The sequence below is a fragment of the Clinocottus analis genome, unplaced genomic scaffold (assembly GCF_023055335.1).
Source record: "Clinocottus analis isolate CAN_PGR_092001 unplaced genomic scaffold, fCliAna1.0.p SCAF_10, whole genome shotgun sequence".
NCBI lineage: Eukaryota > Metazoa > Chordata > Actinopteri > Perciformes > Cottidae > Clinocottus > Clinocottus analis.
This window is the reverse complement of record NW_027175821.1, coordinates 927,894-952,285: the sequence shown is the minus strand read 5'-3', so window position 1 is coordinate 952,285 and position 24,392 is coordinate 927,894. Positions and strand designations below refer to the sequence as shown.

Below are 24,392 nucleotides of genomic sequence, written 5' to 3'. Positions count from 1 at the left end.
CGTTATTCCCACGTCTGTGTGACCGTTCCCATCCAAGCGCACCGCAGTTTTCTAGTAACAGTAAATTAAGATAACAAGATATGAACAATTTGATCGCAGGCCTCGCAATTGAATCGAATGGAAAATCGTATCGAAGGAAGACTTTACGACGTCGAAGAAAATCCAAAGAATAAATCTCTTGCGTCGAGATGAATCCTGTGATTTACGCTGCCGGTTTCGTCCACTCGTCCGTGAGGACAAAGAGCCGGCGGCGTCCTCGAGGGGCTCTCGTCTCCTGCGGTCAGAGCGCCGATGATCAATGATCCTACACAAACACAAACACACACACACACACACACACATTTGTACACAATTAGTTTTTGTTTCAGTTTCGGCAACAAGAGCAGACTAAAGTCCTTAATGTTCAAAATCCATTCAAGAGTTCTGGCAATAAAAACCCAGAGTGTCATAAAACGATCGTTGAACACGCTAATCTGTCGAGGCAACAGGTAAATGTTATGGCCTCCAACATAATATCTAGAAACAGAAAGGGGTGATAGTTAAAGGAGTGCACGGACTCGCATTCCAGCTCCAATGACAACAACAAAAGCTTCAGCTCTTTGCCAACGGAGCTCATGGATCTGTGTTATTAGCGTTCCAGTATTTTGCAGGATGATGTACGACCTCTTCACCAGACGTTTGGTTGGAGCTGTGCGCTCCCTGTTCTGCAGTTTCTGCTTGTTTTTAAGTTTTGCTCGGTAGCACGGTGCCAGAACATTCCCCAGAATGTGCTCACGGGTCGTTCATCAAACCAGCTGCCATTTTTTCAGACCTGCTCACCTCCGTCATGCTCTGTATTATTAAGCAGCTTATGATGACAACACCTCCACGTTGTCTGTTGAAGCTCACCTTCAGGTCTAAGTCAGCCTTCCTCTGTTGACCGTGAGGGTCTCTCCTCCTCGGTCCAGCTCTGTGATCCTTTCCTACACATAGAAGAGAAGAAGTTACTGTCATTACTACCACCTAGAGTTCAACGGGACGACAAATATGTGGCAAGAGCCTCTTTAGACACCCAAACTGTGATGCAGTTCCCTGTCGGGTGTCCTTCCAGTAGAAACGTGGTGAAGTGCCTTCTAATGTTCCCTTCCAGCAGAGAAAACATGCAGTGCACTCTCAGGTGCTCCAACGGTGGTGAAATGCATATCTTTCTAGGATGCCCTTCCAGTAGAGAAAATGTGATGAAGTGCACCCAAGTGTGCCCTTCAAGCGGAGAAAACATGATAACATACCTTTAAAGGTTTGTTTTCAAGAAAACTGGATGCATTGCCCTCAAGTGTACCTCTCCAGTAGAGAAAACTGGATGCATTGCCCTCTAGTGTACCTCTCCAGTAGAGAAAACTGGATGCATTGCCCTCTAGTGTACCTCTCCAGTGGAGAAAACTGGATGCATTGCCCTCTAGTGTACCTCTCCAGTAGAGAAAACTGGATGCATTGCCCTCTAGTGTACCTCTCCAGTAGAGAAAACTGGATGTGTTGCCCTCTAGTGTACCTCTCCAGTAGAGAAAACTGGATGCATTGCCCTCTAGTGTACCTCTCCAGTAGAGAAAACAAGATACAGTTACCTCTAGGAGGCCCTTTCAAAGGAAAAAACCTATATCCAGTGTCTTGTAGGCCAGTAGAGAAAACATGCAGTGCCCTCTAGGATGACCTTGCAGGGGAGAAAATGTGCGGTGCCCTCTAGGTGACCTTCCAGTGGAAGAAACAGAACTACTGTCACACCTCTTCTACAGGTACTTGTAGTGAAACGTTACCTTTGGTGTCCGCTGCCTCGGTCCGCTCTGAGAGCTGAGGATCATCCGGTTGAGCGTCATCAGACTTCTTGTAGTAATACGGTTGATCAGGGGGACCGAATCTCTACAGAGAAACACACACACACACACACATGACTCGACAAACTCTGGACGATAACACACTCACACACACACAGACACACACAGACACGCTCTACCTTGTCAGGCCACATGAAGCTGATGAAGAGAACAGCAGGAAGTCCGACGGTGAAGACGTAGACGCCCCAGAGCCAGGGCCGCTGCTGGGCGGCCACAAGGAGGCGCTCCATGACGCCCGGCTGGAAAACACACGGGAAGAAAGTATGTGTAAATATCATTTTTTACTTCATATTTAACGAAAAACGAAAAAATATAATTTGAGAAAAAAAATAATTTTAATGTTTTCATGTTCGTCCAAAGTAAAAGTATTATTTATTATAAATACTTTTTTCATTTTGGTACAACTTAATTTTTTTATTTGGAAAAACTTAATATTTTTTATTACGTGGAAGCAAATATTTTACTTTACACTAAAGTGATTAAAACACTTTAACTGTGTTACAAGTACATTTATTATTTTTTTTGATTTGGTTAAAACCTAAAATTTTGATTAAATGTACATCAAAATATTACTTTTGAAAAAGACAAAAAAATGACATTAATACAAATTAAAATAATTCATTATGAAGACCATAAACCATGTTTGATTGTTTTACATTGAAATAACTTTATTTTTTAATTTGGGAAAAATATATATATATATATTCTATTACATACAAGCAACATCTTTACTTTGGATTTAACTAATGGAAACACTAATCTGTTACAGATCATTTTATTAATCTTAAATTACATGTCTGTTTTATTAAATTACAAATTACAATCACCATATATTGAATTTAAACCAAAGTAAAAAAAAAGTTGCTTAATATAGAAGAATAGATATTTTCTTGTTGCTTTTCTACAAATTAAAAACATAAACAAAATGCTAAAATATAAAACATTTTGTTACATGCGTGTGTATTTTAGTTTACACTATAATAAAATGTTCTGTAACAATGTCACCAATCAAGGAGCCGGACCATGAACAGGGAATATGTCAGCAGCAGTAATTTCATCTGTAATTGATTCATACGCATCAAGATATCGGAGCAGCAGCTGCTGATTAAAACCTGCTTCACTGTTTGAAGCGGCGCTCTCTCTCCACACGCAACGTTTCATTACTCCATCACGCGGCCGTCATGGATTACAGAGCAATCTAATAGATTTTTAAAAGTGTGTTACTTTAATGGTGGACTACGGTCACCAGAGCGCAGCTGGATTAGGATTAGATCCAACCCATTACCTCCGCTGCTTCAGCTGTGAGTGACTAACACTGAAGCACACCACATTTATTTCAACATCATTTCAAATATTTATTTTAGTTTTGTTCATCAATGAAGACCCAAAAAATAATCTTAGATACATAATAATAATGTTTTTTTTTAATGTATTGTAATCTATTGTTATATATATTTTGCGTCTGTCTATGTGTACATGCAGTGGCATCAATAAAGAGTATTCTACTTTTTTTAAACTCTCTTTTCCTCCCAGTGATGAAGAGGTGAATGGTACCTGTTCTGCAGCAGAAACAGGCGTCAGGCCGGCTGCCAGCATCACGCACAGCAACACAAAGCTCATCTCCATGTCTGAGACGCACACCTGCAGACACACACACACAAAGACGAAGACACACACACAGTAATGTTACAGTAGTGCACATGCACACACACACAATATGAAACCCGAGATCAAGGAGCACAAAGACAGAAAGATAAGAAAGCGGTGCCTGAAATATGACAGAGAAAGAAGAAGATGATGAATCCTAGATGCAAAGAAAGAAACACGCACAGGGCTAGAAGAAACAAAACAAAGAAGATTATGAAAGACAAAGAGGTGAAAGTAAAAGTAAGAGAAGCACAGAGGACCAAACAGCATGTTTCTACCTTTTGACAGCGATCTCTCCCAATGCACCAGTTCCTCTCAAGTGACTTCCTGATGTTTTGTTGGACTTTGGTCCCAAGTCACTCGCTGACAAGAGAGTGACCCCATGAGGGGAATGGAGGAGGTGTGTCATTTATTACCTTTATTTAACCAGGTAAAATCAATTGAGAACTAATTCTCTTTGTTAATGATGAGCTGGCCAAGAGGCAGCAGCAACGTTTACAAGTGACACAAACAGCACAGATATAAAACAATATGACAAACACATATAAATACAAATAATAAAAACACATTTAAGGAAAAATAAACATTAAAACAATAATAATAATAATAATATAATAAATTAAAAAATATAAATAAAAAAGTAAAACAATTAAAAAATAATAAATAATAAATAAATACATATTTAAAATTTTAATTTAAAAAATCAGTGTAAGGGTGGTATTAAACAGTATTTTAATACTAATGCTGCAGATGAATAATGAATGATTGGTTTCAACAAGAGTAAAAAACAACACTAAACGTGTTACAGAAAGTGTGTTTAAGAGGTTTGACGTGCCAAACATGTCAAACTATTCCTTGAAACAAAGCAAAGCAAAATATGAGCACAATATTTTATTCAGGCAGAAAGAGACGTTACGAACAACTGAACACTCCACTTGTGTTTAAGAAATGTGAGATGATGCATCAAACTGCCATATCATATAATAACAGGAAGGCTTTCTCTGGCATTCGTGGAGATTTACCGCCCCCTAGTGGCCAACAGAAGCCAGTATGTTTTCCATTTAAATCTGTAAACTTGTAAGAGGCAGAAAGTCTTAAAGAAGCAAAAACATTAAGACAAAATCAAGTACAAACACTTTTTACATTTTGGACAAATAACAGTCATCTAACATCGGCTGACTTAATGTGTTTGCATCATTTAAAGCCGGATGTTGATCTCGCTGCGCACGCCGTCTCCGCCAAAAACACTCTCGATGCCGTCGGCGTCCGACAGGAAGCCGCTGCCCGCGGCTCCGGTGGCGACGTTGTGCTCGAGGGTTGTGATTCGCTGTTTCAGGCGAAGCTGGGACGAGTTGAACTCGCTCTGCAGACGGGCCAAAGACGTCTGAAAACAAGGCGGTCGCCATGTTAATAGCGTTAGCTTGTTTGGAAAAGTATAGCCGCAGGGCCATGCAGCTGCTGCAGCCGTGGACTAACTGACCTGGAGACGATCCAGATTGGTTTCCAGCCTCTCCACCTTCTCCTCGAAATCCTCGCCCGCGGACACGTTGGCTTCCTCCAGAAGCCCCTCCTTCCGCAGGATGTCCCGCCCCCTCTGCTCCAGCTGGGCCCTCGCGTGGGGGAACTCCTGAAGCGCCTCCATCAGGTCTTGTTTGGAAAGGCAGAACAGGTCCGAGTATCCCAGACTGCGAATGTTAGCCGTGCGCCGGTTCCCCATCTTGCTGCCGCTGATGTTCAGGATGCTGATTTCTCCGAAGCAGCTTCCCGATGTCAAAACGGCAAATTGCGTCGTTCCGTCCTCCCCCACCACTGCCAGCTGGCCATCTTTGATTATGTACATCTCTTTACCCACATCTCCCTTGTAAAAAAACAAAAAAACAGACAGAATATATGAGAGCTAGGCGGGGCTAGCACTGAAAGCTAGCCTAGTAGTATTGTGCTACTATGGTAAATGTACTGCAATCAATTATAAAAATGCCGCAGTGTGATGCAGCAGTGTTTTTACAAGTGGGCCATGTTTAAATAATGTACACACATGGACATTTAGAGTATAATTAATACATTACAGTACTAAAACAGTAGCAATGCTACGTCCTCCCACTAGTCAAATGAACGCTAACCTTTCTACAGATGTAGTCTCCGGGACTGAAAACCTGTGGTCGAAGTTTTAATACCAATTCCACAAGGAGGCCGGCCTCACAGTCCTGGAAGATACGCACCTGTATGACGCACACACACAAACGCACACATACACACAATATACAATTGTGTCACCAAATAGGTATTAATGGAGAAAAGAGGCTTGAGGTCCACGTGTGTCTCTCTCTACCTTCTTCAGGGTGTCCAGGTGCACGTTAATGGCGATCTCTGCTCTCAGCTTATTGGGCAGGCTCCTCAGCACTTCCTGCTCGTCTATCGTCTTCTTATTGGTCCAGAGGTAGTCGAACCAGCGGATGACGCGCTGCTCGAGCACCTTGCTCACGTGCCTGAACTGCATGTAGTGTTTCAGGGTGTCTACCCGGCTCTGAAAGCCTGCTCTGGTGGCATTCATATTGGAGATCATGGATCCAACGTTGCCCACAATGGAGGCGAAAATCAGGACACCAACCTAGGACAGAAGTACTGGTGTTAGTGTTGTGAACAACTGGGATCCACAGACACAAACAGGCTTTTGAGGATCAGCCAAAGTCCACCTTTGAAGTGCTACCTGAGATCTTGTAGGTCTAAAGCGTTACCTGAGGTCTTGAAGGGACTGAAGCGTCACCTGAGGTCTTGAAGGGACTAAAGCATTACCTGAGGTCTTGTAGGGTCTAAAGCGTTACCTGAAGTCTAGTAGGGTTTAAAGTCTTACCTGAGATCTTGTAGGGTCTAAGGTGTTACTTGAGGTCTTGTTAGTTTATTACCTGAGGTCTTGTAGGGTCTAAAGCATTACTTAAGGTCTTGTAGGGTCTAAAGTGTTACCTGAGCTCTTGTCAGGTCTAAACTTACCAGGAAGTCGAATATCAGGAACAAGTATTCCTCGTCTCTAACCGGAGGAGGCGTCTCTCCGATGGTGGTCAGCGTCAGAGTGGACCAGTACAGACAGTAGATGTAACTTCTGGTCAGGGAGCCGAACTCGGGATCCGACGCGTTGGGATAGACCCAAGAATCCGAGCCCAGGCCGAGCACCTTGGAGAAGCTGTAGTAGCCGCAGGCGTTCCAGTGGATGATCACCAGGATGTACAGGACCAGCTTACAGATGCGGAAAGCGTTGGGGTAGCCCGTCCTCGTCTCCGTGCGTTCGAACCACTCGAACAGCCGCGGCAGGCGGAGCAGCCGGTTGAATCGGAGGAGAGGGGTGTAGCTGCTCCCCACCGTCAGGTACAGGAGGTCGGTGGGGAGGATGGAGCAGATGTCGCTTTTACACTGCAGGGTGCGAACGTAGGCTTCCCTCAGGCGACGCATGTCTTTCACCATCAAGCCTTGGTCCAGGAAACCTTCAGATGAGGGACGAACACGAGTCAATGAGTCAGTGTGTCTTTCAGATGGCCAAACGTGTTGGCAACCTCCGGTTCTGAAAAGTGAAGCCAATGCTATAGTGCTATAAACCTGCATTCTCTCTCCTGACCACCAGGGGGCGACTCCTCTGGTTGTATAGAAGTCTATGCTTCATGTGTTAAAGCTGCATTCTCTCTCCTGACCACCAGTGGGCGACTCCAACGGTTGTATAGAAGTCTATGCTTCATGTGTTAAACCTGCATTCTCTCTCCTGACCACCAGAAATAATTTTGATTGTGTAGAAATCAATAAGATGACTTCTCTCTTGATGTATTTCCTCAGTAAACATTGTAAACATGAGCTTATGTCTCAATCTCTAGTTTCAAGTCTTCTTCTATGCAGCATGATGTTCATTTAGTATATTATGGTGATTTAGAGTCAAACAGACCATATAGCAGCGGACACTTTAGGGCGGGGCTTACTGTGATTGACAGACTGGATCTTACCACGGCGTTGTCTGTTCCTTAGAGTTGTCCATAAGTAAATATAACAGTTTAGTTGCCAAACTCAAGACTTGAAAACATAAAAGAAAATGGGTCACGTCACAGTGACAATGTCCATTTATCAGAGTGTTAAAACACAAAATCCAGAACAAACATTTTCTTGCAGACACCTGTTTTTTTCTGTACCTGTGTGTAGACGAACAGCTATATCCAGGATATAGACTCCATCACACAGGTAGTCAAGTACCAACCACACCAACACATTCCTCATCTGGAGCTCATCGAAACAGGCCCTACAGAGACGCACAAACACACACATAAGTACTGGGAGACTCGCAAATGAAACAAATCACAGCAACAAGTAGAATATTCTTCTTTTAGCTCTGATTATGGTCTCTACCACGCCTGAGGGAAATGTCTGGCTCCTGAGCCCCGAAATGCTCGACGATGCAGTCGATCGTGATGCAACGCTTACGGATGCCAACTGCCACAAAACTCAACAGAAGAAGAAGAAGAAGAAGAAGATGGGGGAAAGAGATGTCTTTTTATTTTCAGGACCAGGCGAGTTTTGTTTTTTGTCATTGCCAATGGTCCCAATAGTGCCAAAGGTCTTGGGTGTTTGATTAATATTAAATAATACATATTAAAAACAAGTAGCGGCTTTAAAATACGTCCTCACGGCTTCCTCGCTTATGTCCCTGAAGTGTTACGAGGTCTTGAGGTGGAGAAGTTGGCGGACGAGAATCATCTAAATAGCAACGTCTGCCTCCGTCAGCGACATGCCTAAGAAACACGATTCATGGCAGTACAAGACGAAGAATTGCCACTGGTATTTGTCGTATAAGTTCGGCAATAGTTTCCCACCTGACAACTAGCAGGGTCCAGTTATAAAACACGGCAGAACCGATCACGATCAGCCAGTAGTAGTACGCATCATCTGACGGCGACAAGACCTCGACCTTACACTTCCTCTTCCTGCCAGAGAGGTGGAGAGGAAACAGAGATTCATGTCAGTTGATGTTTTAATGTGTACTTGTTTTTTGTCGATCAACAAAGTGTCTTACGTGCGTCTGGAGCGTCTGACTTCATGCTCCGCGTCAGAGCCGGTGTGGCTGAACCTGCTCGGCGGCGCCTGGACGTCGGTGTTGGCCGGGCCTCTGAAACGCTCCAAGAAGGAATCCGGCCGCTCCGTGTCCTCGGCCAAACTCTTCTGCGCCCATTCCCTCAGAGTCATCACCATACCGACTATCCTGGAGACAGGAAACCAGGTCTGAGCACATCCATCCTTTTGAAACATTCAGAGAGTTAAAAGTCAACATGTAGATTGTTTTTCAGACGTCATACCTGGAGAGAGCGCCTCGCCCGTGCGAGGAATTTCGGGAATTGATATCTCTTCTGTCGTTGGCCGCCATCCTCTGAAGCTCTGAGGAAGTGTCATCACACATCGACTGTGCTCTACACACACTCGAACCCCAACACACACACACACACACAAACACTGACAGTTAAAAACAAAGAAATGTACACGCATTCAGTGTTTTAAATTAAATGTTGCGTTAGCAAACAGTTGCATAACCTTTACACACATCCGGCGGACATGAAGCAACGTTAGCATTTGTTTTTTAAATCCCGTTTCAGGCCACCTCGCGGATTTAAGTCAAATTTTCACACCCCTTTTAGCTCTGAAATTGGTCTCCACCAACTCCTGTGACCAAACATCTGTCTTTTTGACTGTGTGCTACATGCTATATGCTCTCTTCATTAGCAGGAGGCTAACGTATTCTGCTATTTAGTGCTGGGCGGGTAACATACCAGTGTGTTGGAGCCAAAATGGGGTTTATTGTTTGAGTTAAACACTGGGTGAATGGGGGACATGCAGTGCCATCATTTGAATAATCAACTTCAAGAAGGCACACAGGTAAGTGCCAGGTAATGTAAACATGTACAAAGATGTTTATCATTTTACACATTTGATAAAATACTTCTTCTTCTTATAGTGGCAAGGCAGCTAGCCATCACACATACGTGTGTGTGCGTGCGTGTGTGTGTGTGTGTGTGTGTGTGTGTGTGTGTGTGTGTGTGTGTGTAGCCTATACCTGCTAGGTGTGCTGTCAGCTCGGTCACTCTCATCCTCCGTCCACGTTTTCACAGACAGCCTGTGTGAATCCTGCACCGGACCTGTCATGCTGCACACAGACACACACACACACACACACACAGACACACACACACACACACAGACACACACAGTACGAGGTCACTTGTTGCATCCCCACGGATACCAGATGGCATAGCAACCCGCTGTAGTTATGACAACAGATCAGAAGAGACAGGAAGACGTTGAACCCGACTAACCTGAGAGACCTTGCAGGTGTCAGGCGTCAGCGCCGTCGATCCATCAGACCAGTTCTCCCGTCTCTCTCGCCACTCGGCCGGGTTCACCAAACCGAACTCACGGAAAAGAGCTGAGGGCGGACGCGGCGAACAAATCGACGACCCTCCGATCAAGGGAGCGATCGCGCGGCGCACTAAAAGAATATTTTAAATTGCAAATAGTGCGCTCGCGCGTGTTCCTTTTCAGGGGCGAGCTCATCTGAATTCAAGAGCCTTGTTTGAAGTGGCCTCCGAGCTGAAAGTGTGTCTTTGTGTGCGCTCATCTCCCTGATTACCGCCAAGAGGAGTGTTTTTGTATGTATGCACGCACCTGCACACGCGGCCTTTGAGGCATTGGAATATTGATCTAATGTTTCAAAAATGTCTTTCTTCAGGTTTCAAGATTTCAATTATTGGGATCCAAAATTTGTGAGAGACTGTGTTTTTGAAAGATTTAATCAGAATTACAATCTTGTCGTGATGGATGTTGAAGGATTTTGGGTGAACCTGCTTCTTTGGTTTATTCCAAGATGGAGATGAGAAGACCAACCTCATGCCTTATATTATGCAAGATGACGCAATCTGCTCTTGTGAGCGCATGTTGAAAGGGCGACCTCGGAAAACACAAAGTAGAAAATGTGTTTTTATGCTGACGGTGAACACATGATGTGAACATAGCGAGCTAGCTAGCTAGTAGATGATTAGCAGTGCGAGAAAATTCCGCAATAGATTTTGATGGTGTGGCTGGGAGTGAATTTTTGACAAAACTGTGTGTTAAACTCTTTGCTTCCACGGCAAAAAGTCACCAAATCACCAAAATATTATAACCAACAGAGGAGAGACTCGGCTGAACGAGTTGATGTACCTTTAAGTTTGCAGAGTTTAAAATGTGACCGTGAGGATCGTATCCCTCATCTGACGCCAGTATCGTCTCTCTTTCAACCTAAAACTGAACAAACCACCAATATTTTAAAACGTATCGCTGTTTTGTGACACGTTGTGTGTCTAGTTTTGTTTTTTAATTCGCACTGGTACCAATTAACTGGTACTGGTCACCAAAATAAGTAATTTATAAGAATCATAGACTTATATTTTCATAAAAAGATGCAAAAGGACACAGAACTTATATTAAACCCCAAAACAGGTTTTAATTTGAATATATGTGGTAGAATATAAAAATCTTTCTTCATAATTTTAAGGACCGCCTTTCTTTATGTTTGATGTCATCTTTGAAAAACAGATCTGGTAATACTATGAGTCACAATTCAAGTTTCAGATTTAAAAATTTGATTTAACTTCATAGTTGATTTCCCAACTCAATTGCAGTCCATTACCATTCTAATTAGATACTCACAACACCTTTGACTCCACACAGAACAGAAAAAAGAAAGAACAAAGAGAAGTCGATGGAAAAATGCTTTTATTGAACATTATTGATTTGATTGCACACTGAGGTTTTACAAGTATTGCTTTCATGTAAAAGAATCAACTAGAACATTTAAACACATGTTCAGCTGCAGCATGAAGACAAAAGAAAACAATATTTCAGGAAAGAATCAGTCCCCGAATGTTTGTTTATTTAAATCATGGCTGTTTATTCATGTCAGATGGCGACGATGTAGAAAAGAAGCTGCTGCATTGATTATCTTTCTCTAACACATTTCTCTAAGGGATTCTTATGCAGCATTCAGGTTTTTTCTTAACCCAGATTTAATATAATATGATGATTGTATTACATATCATTTAGTTTTTAATGTATTATCTTAAAGTTGACCAGTAACACAATTAAAGAATCAAAACCTTTAAGATTCAAGATACAATATATGGCGTTCATGTAATTTGGTCAATTTGTGGTTTTACACCTTTCAAACGTCCTTAAAGATAATCCATTAATTATACCTGAAGGCGTACCTCGTATAAATATATTACATCCATTAATCTATTTGATAAGCATCCCCTCTAAAATCCCATTAAATCAGCTTTAAATCTGTTTTAATGGGTGAGTTCATGTTTGACAGCTTCCAGAGACATAAATAGCTTTTAGCCGAGCACAGCTTTAGTCTTATTATATTTTTAAAGGCCCTAAGGTGTTCGATCAGTAAAGAATATCGTACGATGGCTTCAGTGCAATAAATGCTCAAACGTTGAAAGACACAGCAGAACGGAGTCGACGTATCACGAGGCAGTGGCACAAAGTTATTATTTTTGTTTGTTTTAGTTTTAAACCTGAAATGCTGAGGAGGAAAAATATCTCCTTGACTTTTATTTTATGTTTTACTTTCAGAGGCGCTGAGAAAGTGAGAAAGATTCAGAGCTCCTCGTCTTTGAATGTATCACGCCATTTTACATTTAAAGAGACATTGTGTGTGTGTGTGTGTGTGTGTGTGTGTGTGTGTGTGTGTGTGTGTGTGTGTGTGTGTGTGTGTGTGTGTGTGTGTGTGTGTGTGTGTGTCAAGCAGCCTCCTTGTGCTCAAATGCAACATTCATTTGTTTTTAAGTATCACAGAAAGGGCGGTCCTCAGTCCCAATTTACTTGGTCCTCGCTTTGGTGGTCATACAGGAATGTGTGTGTGTGTGTCCTTTTTACGCCTTCTTCATGCCTCTCCCCATCAGGCAGGCGAAGATGGTCATCACCATCTTGGTGTTGATCTCCACCAGGTCCTCCGGCAGGGCGTACACTTTGGCCCCGATCTTCCTCGCCATGGAAATGGCGAACCTGCCGCAAGAAAAGGGGTCATGGTTAGGATCACTATGGCAACCAATTACATCATCCTGATACGCTTTTAAAAAAAAAAATTTTTTTTTTTTTAAACCAGCTAAATTTGGGGTCAATTTGCAGAGATATTTTTGGCAAACACATGCATTATATTTTGTGGAGAGACTTCCATTATCCACACAGCATATTCACACAGGACTAGTTTTATCTTCCATATTTACATCCAAACAAAGAGGTCAAGAGACGATATGGTCCAATGCAAACCTCTGTGACTTTGTTTTTTCTGCCTCATTCCTGTTTGAGAATCATAAAGGCTGCGTTGGCGAATGTAAAACACAGTTTTAGCAGCGTTTTGGGGTCAAATTCAGGAGTTTTGGGTGAATATAGTACCCAGTTTGTGTGCACTATACAGACGTGAATTGCCCTACATCTCCCTGATTGTACTAGTGCACAACCTCCATGACATCAAAACAACCAAACAGAAATTGACCTCGGTTAATCGAATGACGTCACTATGAACATAAAGATAAATAGCGGGCGGGTCCTTACTTGGCGTTGTTTAGTTTGTCTTCGTCCGACAGACTTCCTGTCTGAACCAGCTCAAAGTTCACACTCTGGGGCTGAATGGCATCGATCAGGTCCAGAACCGGCATGCTGGTCCCGATCGATTTATCCTGAATGGACGAAACACACACACACATACACAACGTTATATGAAGCTTGCAGTAACCTCTTCCCAGTGGAAGGTGGAAACAGGTGTTAAACTTAAACTCACCTTAAAGCTTTTGATGGAGGATTTCTTGCCGGCCGCAGCCAAAGTCTTGTTGACCCAGGACACGATCAGATCGTCTCCCGCGACCTCTCCGTGTCCGAGGTCTTCCAGGACATTTAACGTGTACCTGCGCACAGATTGCTCGCGTCAGAGGTTGTACAGAGCGGCGCCCTCTAGCTGCTTCAGGCTGTCGGGCGCCTTCTCACGGTGTCTTTGCTAGTGGAGGGTCAGAAGTTAAGGTTGACTTTAAAAGTGGAAAATCACCTCCTCATCAGCTGCCACACCACGGCCAAGGTGAGTGTCGGGTTGCCGTCATAGAGGTCCTGTCCGCCGATCCCCACCAGGGAGAAACCGGCTTTATCCTTTCCCAGATCCACAGCATAGGTACAGTTTTCCCTCTGACACACACACACACACACACACACACACACACACACACACACACACACACACACACACACACACACACACACACACACACACACACACACACACACACACGTCAAAAACTCGTCATAGCAAATGTGTTCCTGGACTGTTGATGGAAACTACCACTGAAGTTGTTTTTACTTCACCAAAACCTAAACCCTGACCCCTCCCGCTGGCCAAATTTGGCGTCACAGATGATTTGAACATTGCAAAAATGATCTCTAGTATTCATAGTGTACTGTATACTGTAGTTTGTACATGTACCTTTTTTAAATGCCCTCCTCCGACTCCCTTGAATGGAGGGAGGTTGACTCTGCCGTCCCAGTCCACCGGCACCTTGATCTTTTCGTAGAGCTGGAGGATCACCATGGCGTCCTGCAGGTCGCTGCATCAACACAAGTGAATGCGTTTAAGTCAACGAGGCGAAACAAACAAACAGTGTGGAAGCACGGACAGAGTTTATTACAAGACGGAGCGGACGCTGACCCGTAGATGTGGTGAACATGCGGACTGACTCCCAGAGAGTTCATCCAGTTCCTGAAGGTCCTCTCCTCTCTGGTCTCGCCTAGACAGATATAGAGAGAGGTAACACAGGAGGTTAGCTTGCACGATGGCGGTATATATGTGTGTGTGCGAGGGTGGGAGGGGCCTATTCCTTACTCTCCAGAAACCAGTCCTGGTTCTCCGGTTTGGTGAGCGCCGGGTGTTTGTTGAAGAGCGTGGCCACGAAGGCCATGTTGAGCTTGGCGTTCCCGCTCACGACGTCGGTGGCCGTCACGAACTGCCGGCAGCCGAGGCGGTCGGCCTGAGTGAGCATGCACTCCGCCCTCTTGGAGAGGTCCTTCTCCTGGACGACACGCACGGATAAGAGGGGTTACAGAACATGTATGAGTCATGTGATTGGCTGAGTTTTACGACGGTGGGACTGGAAAGACAACGCCTTTGTGTCTGTATTTTGTGTGATTTAAAAAGGATTCTATTGACCCGTTGAGACCCAGACGTATTACTGATACTGCTGTAAATGTGACCGAAATACCAAGACAGTAGAAAAGGTGAAGAACACACTAACAAGCATGAGACTAATGCCTCGTTGCACTCACATAGACACCGGTCATGTCCACCTCGATGCGCGGAGCGCCCTCTTTGCTGCCGTCCGGAGCGATCTGCTCGAGCAGGTGGAAGTACGCCTTGGAGTCCTGCAGAGACACCGAAAACAGACCAGCTGATATATTGATATGGTGATGGGACACTAGATGTCCTTATCGGATATCGCAATATGGCACAATTGACGTTTTCCTCACCTTAATGTCTCCAGAAAAGTTCGATATAGACATGCCGACTTTCTTCAAGTGGAAGTTGGCCCAGCGCAGCAGCAGCTCCTCTGGACTGAGCTTCATCAGCTCCTCCAGAGTCTCCCCTTCCTCCAGCAGCGCTGCTATTGCTGTACACAGGTGGGACACGATACAGGATCACGATCAGGTGTTTTCAGAGTTTCGTCAAGCGTTCGCGGTTTATGTGCATACCCTCGTTGCGGCTCAGCTCTATGTCGGCGAACAGCCCGATCTTGATGATCTGCCAGAGCAGCCCGAGCACCAGGTGAGGCTTCCCCTCCTTCAGGTCTTGAGCGCCGATGTTGACGACTTGGCAGCCGATGGCCGAGGCGGAGTTCAGAGCCAAGTTCAGATTCTCCTGTCGGCGTTGAAGTTGGGCGACGAAAACAAAAAGGTCAGATCGTGATGTACAGGAAGTCCTAAAATACATGGCTTTCATGTCTGTGTGTCTTACCGAAAGCCCGTCTATATACTGTAAAAGTCGGGTTACCTACCTTCAGTGGGTTTTCCACCACTGTAGCAAGCTAGCACTGCTGCTAGCTCCCAGCTAGCTGCTGCTGCTGCTGCTGCTGCTGCTGCTGCTACTACTACTACTACTGCCGAGTCGGGCGCAGAGCCAGGGCTTGTCCCGCTACCTTCGGTTGTTATCGGAGAGAGCTAGCAGGGAGCTAGCAGGGAGCTAGCAGGGAGCTAGCAGCAGGACCAGCTGGCTACAACCGGGAGCTAGCATGTAGTAGCGGCTTGTAACCCAACTTTTACAGTATCTGTGTTTTAAACGATCAGAATTTATGCAGTGAAGTTAAATCACGAAACACAACGCACACAGAGACATCAACTAACTAACTAACTAGCTAGCTAGCTAGCTAACTAATTAACCTGTGTGGTGAAAGCAGTGAGTTTCTTTTTATTGATGGTTCTCTCGTCGATGGTGTCGGCGACGGAGAGGTTGATGAGTTTACTGCATGTGAGAGACGACAAAACAAAAAACACACACATTAGCACAGTGACGTGACACAAGGCGTCTCCACCGCCTGGTAGGAGTTACCAGGTGAGGGTCAAAGCTAGAGCTGTGGATAGAGGACGACAGGTAAATCCCAAAGTCGGTTACCAAAGTATGATGCCGTCTGCCACCGCTTTAAACAGATCTTCAGTTTCGGGGTTGATGGGCAGGACGTGTTGACAGTCGGGATCCTCCTCCAGAGAAGAGTTGATGTAGTTGGCGAAGGCGTAGCGCTCCTGCTCTGGAATACAGCGGGGTCAAAAGGTCAGGCCGTTCGTCCTGATGCAACGTCTCGGCTTCGATGACGTTCGGGGCCCTCGTGTCCCGTTCCAAGTATCCGGTGTTACTCACCAGAGATGGAATGCTGGGTTCCTTCACTGGAGATCACGCTGGTTCCCCCGATGGCCAGGATGCCTTCTTTCTTGTTCAGAGCTTTCCTGAAACTTTGGGAGGCGCGGTCGTCCTTCATTTCCGTGAAAATCTGAATGTGTGGACACAAAGCAAAACAGGACAGGCCTTCGAGTCAATCAAGTTCATTTGACAGGCAAAGCGTTTGGCCCTCGCAGCGCTGCGAGCGCCTGGACCGAACCGCCTGTTCAAACTGTTAGCGAGCTGTCTGTGAGTCCGACTCCAGTCTGTGTTACCTACAGCCGTGAACTCTTCGAGCTTGATGCGGCTGTCGTTGTCTCGGTCCAGCTTCTGGAGGAGTTCTCTGACTTGGTACCCGGCCATTGGACAGCCCACCTCGCTGAAGAGGTCACCGAGTTCAGAGGCGCTGATGTACCCGTTGCCGTCCACGTCTGGAGGAGAGGGGCGGAGGAAGGAAGGGGAAACAGTTTGAGTCGCTTTGACCTCTATTCCCCATCCGTGTGTGCAATGGAGGTAAAACTGCTCTCAGTCGAAATCACAGTGTCACTGCACAGATTTTAGCATCTTGTGGACAGAAAGCTCTTTTTGTAGATAGAAAAGAGTGATACTGTATCCAGACAGACTTGAGGTGAGATTTTCCATGAATGTGACGACGTATCCCTTGAAACAACAAATCATATGCTGTATATTTGCTGTCTTAGAGCTCGGCGAGAAGGTCGATACCACTCTCAAGTCTGGTAAGAGGCAAGGGGTGGTTAGCTTAGCAAGACTGTAGCTTGGAGAAACAGCTGACTTGGTTCATCGGCCGACCAGCACCTCTTAAACTCACTTAAACACATGAAACCTAATTTTTTACCAAAATAGTCAAAGAAATGTCTGCTAGCAAGGTAGACTCCTGTTTCCCCCTATAGGACTGTTTCTAGTCTTTATGCTAAGCTAAGTTAACAACAGATGTAACATGTCAAACTATTCCTTCAGGCCGTAACTTAAACGTGGGCGCGTCAAGGGTTTCATTGCCTTCCATTTATCCCAAAACAAAAATCTGTTTGACAGATGGAGTACGCGCAGTGCACAAGGACACTTCAGCTGCCAACATGGCCGACCAGTTCATACACAGACACACACACACACACACACACACACACACACGTCTTTACTCACCCACTTTCTGGAAGGCCTCCTTGATCTCCTCCATCTCCTCGGCGCTGACATTCGCTGACATGCTGACACCTGTGAAGTAACACAGCGGCTGATGTTATTAATATGCTAAAATTATAGTTTTCCTCACATGAATGAGTCGGCATTCCTCTTTCGAAAAAAAAAACCTATTCTCTTTAGCAGGACCAGGATGAAATGGTGTGATGCTACGAGCTCCCGTGAATTGATGATTGATCATGATTGGGCTGTTTGGTCGTCTGCGTTTGGATTTTTGATATTCATTTAATATTTTAATAGTGTTGCTAATGACTTGAGGTGGGTAACTGCACGTTCCTCTTTGGATGCAGATCCCTTCAGCAACAGATGTTCAGATGGTGCTTTCAGCAGCGAGGCTCTGGAGAAGCACTGCAGACTATAACAGATAATGGTTTAAAAAAAAACAAAAACATTGGCCCGAGATATACAGTCCCAGTAATAAGGGATAATAAGATTAGACCGTACTGTGTCTGAGTTAGTATGAGAGAGCTTTCTGCTGCAGAGAGCAGCGCCCCGGCTCGCTGAGACAAGAAGATATGACAACTTGATGTATTGACAATCAATACTGCAACCCTAGGAAGCCAAAACAAGCATTATGAGTCTGAGATATTAGTGACTTCTCAGGTCTGATTTCATGATCCAACTTAAGATGCATGTGTGTAGACATCCTCCCAGCCATCAGCTAGACGTCAGCTTGAATAGTCCTTTCAAATTGCTGCTTTTGACCTTTTTCTTTCCTTTTTTTTCCACCAAAATCAAGTTCCGGGTCGCTGAAGAATTCCTGTCTGGGTGTCTTGTCATGCTCTTGTTCCAACACCAGCATATAAACAAATAGGCTTCAGCACCAACATGCTTTAACACGAACATGCAAAGACGGCGGCTGCACAGCTCGAGCACGCACACGCACACGCACACACACACACACACACAGGGTCACTAACACAGAGACAGCGATCTGCTTGACACGCTTTAAGTCAGTTACCTATTGCCAGAGTTATTTGAGTAATGAATGGCATATGCATTCCAGTTCATGCAAAAGCAGGCCTGTATACACAATACATTGTACAGCAATAGATACCGAAGACCTTAAAACAAAGGTTACTGATTTACACGTCTGCAATAAACAGACGTGATTTGTTGTTCCGTTGTTTTTTGTGCAATATATCATCATCATAACTTTTTCCAGTGTGACATCACTCATCTTGTGCAGCAGCCTTGTGTAGGATTACAGAAAAATAAAATAGTAATACAGATTTAATGCCACACGATGTCACTGCTTCACAAAGAACACAGACTGGTTTAAAGGTCTGCCCTTGCTGTGTTTTCTGGGTAAATTACTTAAAGTAGAGGTGGATTAGATGCATTTGACAGATATCAATGAAACAATAATAGTGTTAAAAAAAAGTAATGCGATTAAAAAAAGTGACGCTTTTTCTGTCTTTACACATTTTGGACCACTGCTGGTGGCTGTAACGTTGGAGGGAGGATATTTTGATGCACATGACTGAAAGAGTGTTTAACGTGCAGGACATTTCTGACACACACACACACACACACACACACACACACACACACACACACACACACACACACACACACACACACACACACACACACACACACGTTTGGGTCTGTGTCCAGAGTGACGGTGCAGTTCATATCCTCCTCCAGACACATGGCTGCTTCTGCTGTCTGCCTTTCACAGTATTGTCCATTAGGAAAGTGCATTGGGTATTTGCATCCTTAAGCCTAATGTCCTCTAGAAACAAACACAAACGCGTAGTCGAAGCTGCAGAGTGCAATGCATGCAGGCTGGTGTTTTGCATAATCTGCTGCACACAAGAAGTGCAGGACAAGCTTTCTACTTTTAGATTTTATTTTGAAATTCCATTCATTTGGCTAACGTGCACCCCAATACATCAGCTACAGCAGACTGTTTAATATATTTAATAAATATATACATATATATTAATAAAATTAAGAATAAATAAAGAATGCATTGCACATGCAGTGGACTAAATAATTCACTGGAATTGTTTAGTGAATAATCTTTCCAAACAAACATTTGTCATCTTCACAAATACTGCACAATGTTATGTTTAAAACGTTTTTTCTTTTTTTAAATTAAATTCCCATCTAATTACATATCCTGAGGTTCAGGTGTGAACACGTATAATTAGTCCGCTCCCCAGTGAGAGCCTAACTGCAGACGTGCCGCCAGAAAACGCCCTAAACAGCTCCGTCCTCTTACCTGAAGTCCGCTCGTGCAATCCAGTCCAGTCACCCGGGGGAAATGAGGCCGTGCGTCGGCCTTTCACCGCTCCTCTGTCCCGTTGCCTCGCTGACGCCGCCCGGTGAGGAGCACCGCCCCGCCCCGCCTCCTCCGCGTCATCGCTCCCCGGAATCAAGCCCTCCTCCTCCGCTTTCCTGACGTCTCTCACGTGCCACCACATAGCAGGAGAACAATAAACAGCTTCAGTGGAAACTAAGCTGTTTATTGTTCTCCTCCTTTAGCTGGAACATTAACACTAATAAAAATGAAAATATATATATTTTAAAACGTTTCTAAAATTGTTCTCTCTATGGCCGGCTGTTATGCTAACGCTAGCTAAGGCTAGTGCTAATTATGACATTAACAATGCAAATGCTAACTAAGGCAGAAACACTCACGTACTAGCTTAATTAGCCAAACATTGGTTAGAAAAGATGGACAACACAGTTCAGGGGACGTTACAAATCAAATACAGTATTACAAATACAAGAGTATGACATTGTGTAACCGACAAATGTGTTTCTAGTTAAATAAATGATCATATTTTGTACTGATATAAGAATAAAAATCCCACATGCAGACATGAATATTTGTTTTTCTCAGTGTTTAGGAGAGGAAAAAGACTGAATAATGAAGTATAAATCAAAAAACTTTCATAAGTTTTATTATTTGAGTTTGTTTGTTGGAACGCACGGCAGATCAACTTTGATTTTTAACGCATCACACCTGTGATGTGTAGCTTCAGAACAAGCAGTATTCTTCTATAGGACTTTACAAGGCACAATGTTAAAGGATCAAATAAAATGTAGATACATTTTCACATACAGTATATATAATATATAATAATAAACTATGCAAACAGGGTCTACAAACAAAAAACTAGACTTCAAATCATCTCTAACAGGATGTAACTATTTCTGGGTACAGTCCACCTTCTCCATCTCTATCACTCTCTTTCTCTCAGTCCGTAAGTCACATTGCATTAGATGAGATTCAATAAGATATAAATACGCTTCTAATGTCCCAGTCGGGAAATTAGTTATATGATCCATCGTGAATGTGAATTTATTCATCATTGCAAATTTAATGATCCTCCCTATGGAACAGCAGCGCGTGCACAAACGGGATCCATTTAATGCGCGTGAAAGAATGTTTGGTAGAATTTATTTAAAGTGTATGTTTGTAATGTAACCCAGATGTCTCCTGTAGATGAGCATTGAGGTTGTAACGCTTCTAAAGAGCTTCAGCAAATACTATTTGACACAGGATGTTGAGTTCAAGCATGTAAAATACTGTGTAATCACACTAGTGTAGTTTATTTAAATGACCAGCACATTCACCCTTCTTTACAGTCAACACTTGAACACAAAATGGCAACCTAAGATAAGAAAATGCATCACCACCAGGCGAGGTTTCGTAGGTTGTGTTCAAACAGTGATCCGCAGCAGATTACGGATTGTTCGTTCTGCAAACACACCTTCACACACACTTTATCAGCGAGTGTAACTTTGAGTTTCACGGCTGCGACCAGTCTCTACACGCAGGAATTCCTCCTCTCCCAATACCTTTCCTTCCCATCACTCCCCCTTTGTCTCTTGCTGAATCTTGTCTTGAGTAGATTCCTCCGCTGTGGCAGAATCCCAGGAAGATCTTTCCAGAAGGGCCTCGAATTCTTTGTCCCCCCCCAGCCGTGGGTTTTGGATCCACGGTTGTAAAGCGAGTGTTTTTGCACTAACACGCTCAGGATCGCCTGAATGTTCTAACTTGTCACACTGGCAGTGTAACATTAGTCATGTGTGATGGAACAGTTCAAAGCTGGGCACAGTATTACACCCACAAAGACAATTAAAAAAATATGTCTACAGCGGAGCCGTGGATCGTCTTTTTTCTCTCCATCTTCTTGGAAATTTGGGCTTGTATTGTCGATGAGGCGTGTAATCTGTGCTTTGTCTGGTTCAGATTCTTTATCTGAAAACATCCGTTTCACACAGACACAGGTGCTGCTGAACTTGGACAGAACACCAGCTGCTTGAAGTCGGAGGTCGTGGCATCAAAGCAGGATGAAGTAGTAGACGGAACAAACCCTCGATTTCGACTCAGCTCTCGGCCACTTGACAAACAAAGAAAATAAAACTAGTAATGCCTTCCGTTCCCCCGAACCGGGAGGAAGGGAACAGCGGATCGAGTGATTAAAACTGACAAGACAATACAGGGTTGTGTGTGTTTTCCTACATGGAGTCAATACTTTCACTGCACTCATAGACCTGAGTTTAAATAAACGCCAATGCGTGACTGATGGAATGTATTCGGATGTGGAATGGAGACGGAGAGACCACTGTGGATACTTTGTGTTCCCACAGGGAAGGACCTTGGGTCGGGTCCGCTGGGTGCCGAGCCCAGAGGCTGACAAGCGGCTCCTGTGATAACACGAGAATGTCAACAAGCCGATTCACTGCTGTCGGCCACTCAGCTATGTGAGACAGACAGGCCATTGTTAGGCATTGGCATGATGCGATGGATGCTTTTAACACATGTAAACACACAAACTTTGTTAACATATGGTGTGTGGTGTGTGTGGTCACTCAGGGTGGCTACTAGTGAACCTACATCACACTGCACGGTGACTGATGACACTGATTCCAAGACGATGAGTTATGCTGCATTCACAACAAAAGTGTTGTGAAATTCGCAACGCTTTACTCACAACCTTTTACTTGCAACCTTTTCCTCGCAACCCTTTATGCCTGGAAAAAACCATTTTTAAATTCCATGTTATCTTTTCAATGTCTTCCATGACCTTGAACGCTGAAACTTACCACTCGGACTAAGACAACTAAGACAAGCTGGAGTGACTCTTCGGGTGAGAAACCGCTCAGAAAGCAACACGTGGGAGCGGCATCATCACCTTGTGTGTTTGTGGACCGGTTTGACCTCTGACCTCGTCTCCAGTAGAGGACAGTGGCGTTGCATAAAGGCGTGGGAGAAAGGAACGCTTGTGACCGGCCGCTTCCACAGCGATGTTGTTGTTTCTTTTGCAAGCTTGCAGAACACAAACTATTTGGTGATGTGTTCGCCTTTTCATCCAGGAGAATCAAACTCCCCATTGTTGTCGGTAACTTTACACTTCTGCTGTTTTTACAGGTGCTTCAGGCGGTTTCTAATCCTTAAAGGGACAGTTCACCCAAAAAAATAACCTGTATCGTGCTATTAAGGCAAGATAAACCACATGGAGTATCTTTAATTATCTGAAAAGAGACATTGCTGTTGAGTAATGACAAGTGTCATCTAGTTTTGTTATATTGGAGAGGGTTGGACATCATCTCCAGAATAAGGCACCTCCCACCACAACAACTCAGACTGATAAATAGTGCAACAGGTGAGAGGAAATGTTCCTTTAGCTACACCTGTAGTACCTGTCACAGTCCAAAGAAAAAAAGGAAAAAAATAAAGCGTCAATAGCAGAAATAATTCATGGGCGGGGAAGGTGTGATTATCAACGTGTGTGTGACTTCAGGCAGGTCCTCTGGAAAACAATTCCCAAGACCACACCCATCTGAACTCCCCCACTAATTCACTTACTTCAGCCCACTTGTCCTTATAAGGTCATACCCGCAGCTCGGCTCGTGATTGGTCGAAACAAAAAGCATGCACACACGCACACACACACACACACACACACACACACACACACACACACACACACACACACACACACACACACACACACACACACACACACACACACACACACACACACACACACACACACACACACACACACCTCTGTGCGGGCTTGCACACGCTTGACACCAACGCTTCCTCTCTGCGGGACATGAAGTGAGACGGGATGAGAGGGATTGCTGCTAATAAAGTCATTAAGAATAAAATGATAAAATGATATGCTGTAATTATGATATTCTTTGGTGTTTTCCAGCTTTAAAAGGTTGTAATGATGTTGTCATTAAGTTGTTTCTCTCACTCTCACCTTTCCCCTCGCTCTCTCTCAGGCACCTGTCTTGTCTAGACACGCTGTTCCTAAGATTCCTCACAATCTGCAACAAAAACACACACACACACAGACACACACACAGCTGGAGGTCAACAAGGAGGAAAAGTACAGAACTCCTGTGAGACACACGGAGCGTTTAGAGGAAGCGGCTTATCAGTGATTTGAGGAAGTCTGGTATCACCGAGACATTTTCCTCTGCGTCTTTCCCTCCAAACCACTATTTATTTTAATGGTCATGCATGAAAGGAAATGACGCGTCCCTCCTCTACGCGCCGGCTCAGTGTTGTGTTGTCGTTTCGTTGTGCTGAAAAACAATGAAACCGTAAAGTACGACCCTCCAGAAGGGAGTTGCCTCGAGGAGGAACGGCGCCCTCTAGCTGAACGGCGCCCTCTAGCTGACGAACAAAGGAACGCGTCGCCAGAGGTCAAAGG

General features: G+C 44.3%; 3 protein-coding genes across 5 annotated transcripts; all 3 read right to left on the bottom strand.

Annotated features, from left to right (window-relative positions):
* Nucleotides 1-185: 185 nt before the first annotated feature.
* LOC137793971 (calnexin-like) lies at nt 186-3,494 on the bottom strand. Its single transcript, XM_068590462.1, has 5 exons — nt 3,423-3,494; nt 1,988-2,107; nt 1,791-1,893; nt 889-962; nt 186-304 (listed from the first exon to the last, which is right to left on the bottom strand). The coding sequence occupies exons 1-5, from the start codon at nt 3,492-3,494 to the stop codon at nt 296-298; spliced, it is 378 nt and encodes a 125-aa protein (XP_068446563.1). The 3' UTR covers nt 186-295.
* Nucleotides 3,495-4,234: 740 nt separating this feature from the next.
* On the bottom strand, nt 4,235-9,908 carry LOC137793414 (cyclic nucleotide-gated cation channel-like). Of its 2 annotated transcripts, none has more exons than XM_068589549.1 (11): nt 9,851-9,908; nt 9,592-9,681; nt 8,840-8,959; nt 8,560-8,745; nt 8,360-8,470; nt 7,682-7,788; nt 6,504-6,991; nt 5,845-6,123; nt 5,636-5,734; nt 4,996-5,373; nt 4,235-4,899 (listed from the first exon to the last, which is right to left on the bottom strand). In XM_068589549.1, the coding sequence occupies exons 2-11, from the start codon at nt 9,678-9,680 to the stop codon at nt 4,714-4,716; spliced, it is 2,043 nt and encodes a 680-aa protein (XP_068445650.1). In that variant the 5' UTR covers nt 9,681; nt 9,851-9,908; the 3' UTR covers nt 4,235-4,713. The 2 variants fall into 2 exon arrangements, with proteins under 2 accessions (XP_068445650.1, XP_068445660.1); XM_068589559.1 differs by having other exon boundaries at nt 8,840-8,950.
* A 1,372-nt stretch (nt 9,909-11,280) lies between these two features.
* LOC137791004 (plastin-3-like) lies at nt 11,281-20,006 on the bottom strand. Of its 2 annotated transcripts, XM_068585684.1 has the most exons (16): nt 19,931-20,006; nt 17,647-17,715; nt 16,765-16,916; nt 16,468-16,597; nt 16,225-16,357; nt 15,993-16,074; nt 15,309-15,474; nt 15,087-15,226; nt 14,886-14,981; nt 14,446-14,632; nt 14,272-14,350; nt 14,050-14,170; nt 13,621-13,754; nt 13,360-13,483; nt 13,134-13,258; nt 11,281-12,584 (listed from the first exon to the last, which is right to left on the bottom strand). In XM_068585684.1, the coding sequence occupies exons 2-16, from the start codon at nt 17,705-17,707 to the stop codon at nt 12,452-12,454; spliced, it is 1,863 nt and encodes a 620-aa protein (XP_068441785.1). In that variant the 5' UTR covers nt 17,708-17,715; nt 19,931-20,006; the 3' UTR covers nt 11,281-12,451. The 2 variants fall into 2 exon arrangements, with proteins under 2 accessions (XP_068441785.1, XP_068441795.1); XM_068585694.1 differs by lacking the exons at nt 17,647-17,715; nt 19,931-20,006 and having other exon boundaries at nt 16,761-16,894.
* Between the last annotated feature and the right edge of the window lie 4,386 nt (nt 20,007-24,392).

Coding starts and splice junctions, on each gene's coding strand:
- LOC137793971 (XM_068590462.1), bottom strand. CDS start 3,494: ATGGAGATGAGCTTTGTGTTGCTGTGCGTGATGCTGGCAGCCGGCCTG. Junction 2,108..3,422: donor CTGTTTCTGCTGCAGAACAG/GTACCATTCACC, acceptor TGTGTTTTCCAG/CCGGGCGTCATGGAGCGCCT. Junction 1,894..1,987: donor GCTTCATGTGGCCTGACAAG/GTAGAGCGTGTC, acceptor GTTTCTCTGTAG/AGATTCGGTCCCCCTGATCA.
- LOC137793414 (XM_068589549.1), bottom strand. CDS start 9,680: ATGACAGGTCCGGTGCAGGATTCACACAGGCTGTCTGTGAAAACGTGG. Junction 6,124..6,503: donor TCCTGATATTCGACTTCCTG/GTAAGTTTAGAC, acceptor CTTCTGTCCTAG/GTTGGTGTCCTGATTTTCGC. Junction 5,735..5,844: donor ACCTGGACACCCTGAAGAAG/GTAGAGAGAGAC, acceptor TGCGTCATACAG/GTGCGTATCTTCCAGGACTG.
- LOC137791004 (XM_068585684.1), bottom strand. CDS start 17,707: ATGTCAGCGAATGTCAGCGCCGAGGAGATGGAGGAGATCAAGGAGGCC. Junction 16,358..16,467: donor AACCCAGCATTCCATCTCTG/GTGAGTAACACC, acceptor GCTGTATTCCAG/AGCAGGAGCGCTACGCCTTC. Junction 15,475..15,992: donor TCACTGCTTTCACCACACAG/GTTAATTAGTTA, acceptor CAACGCCGACAG/GAGAATCTGAACTTGGCTCT.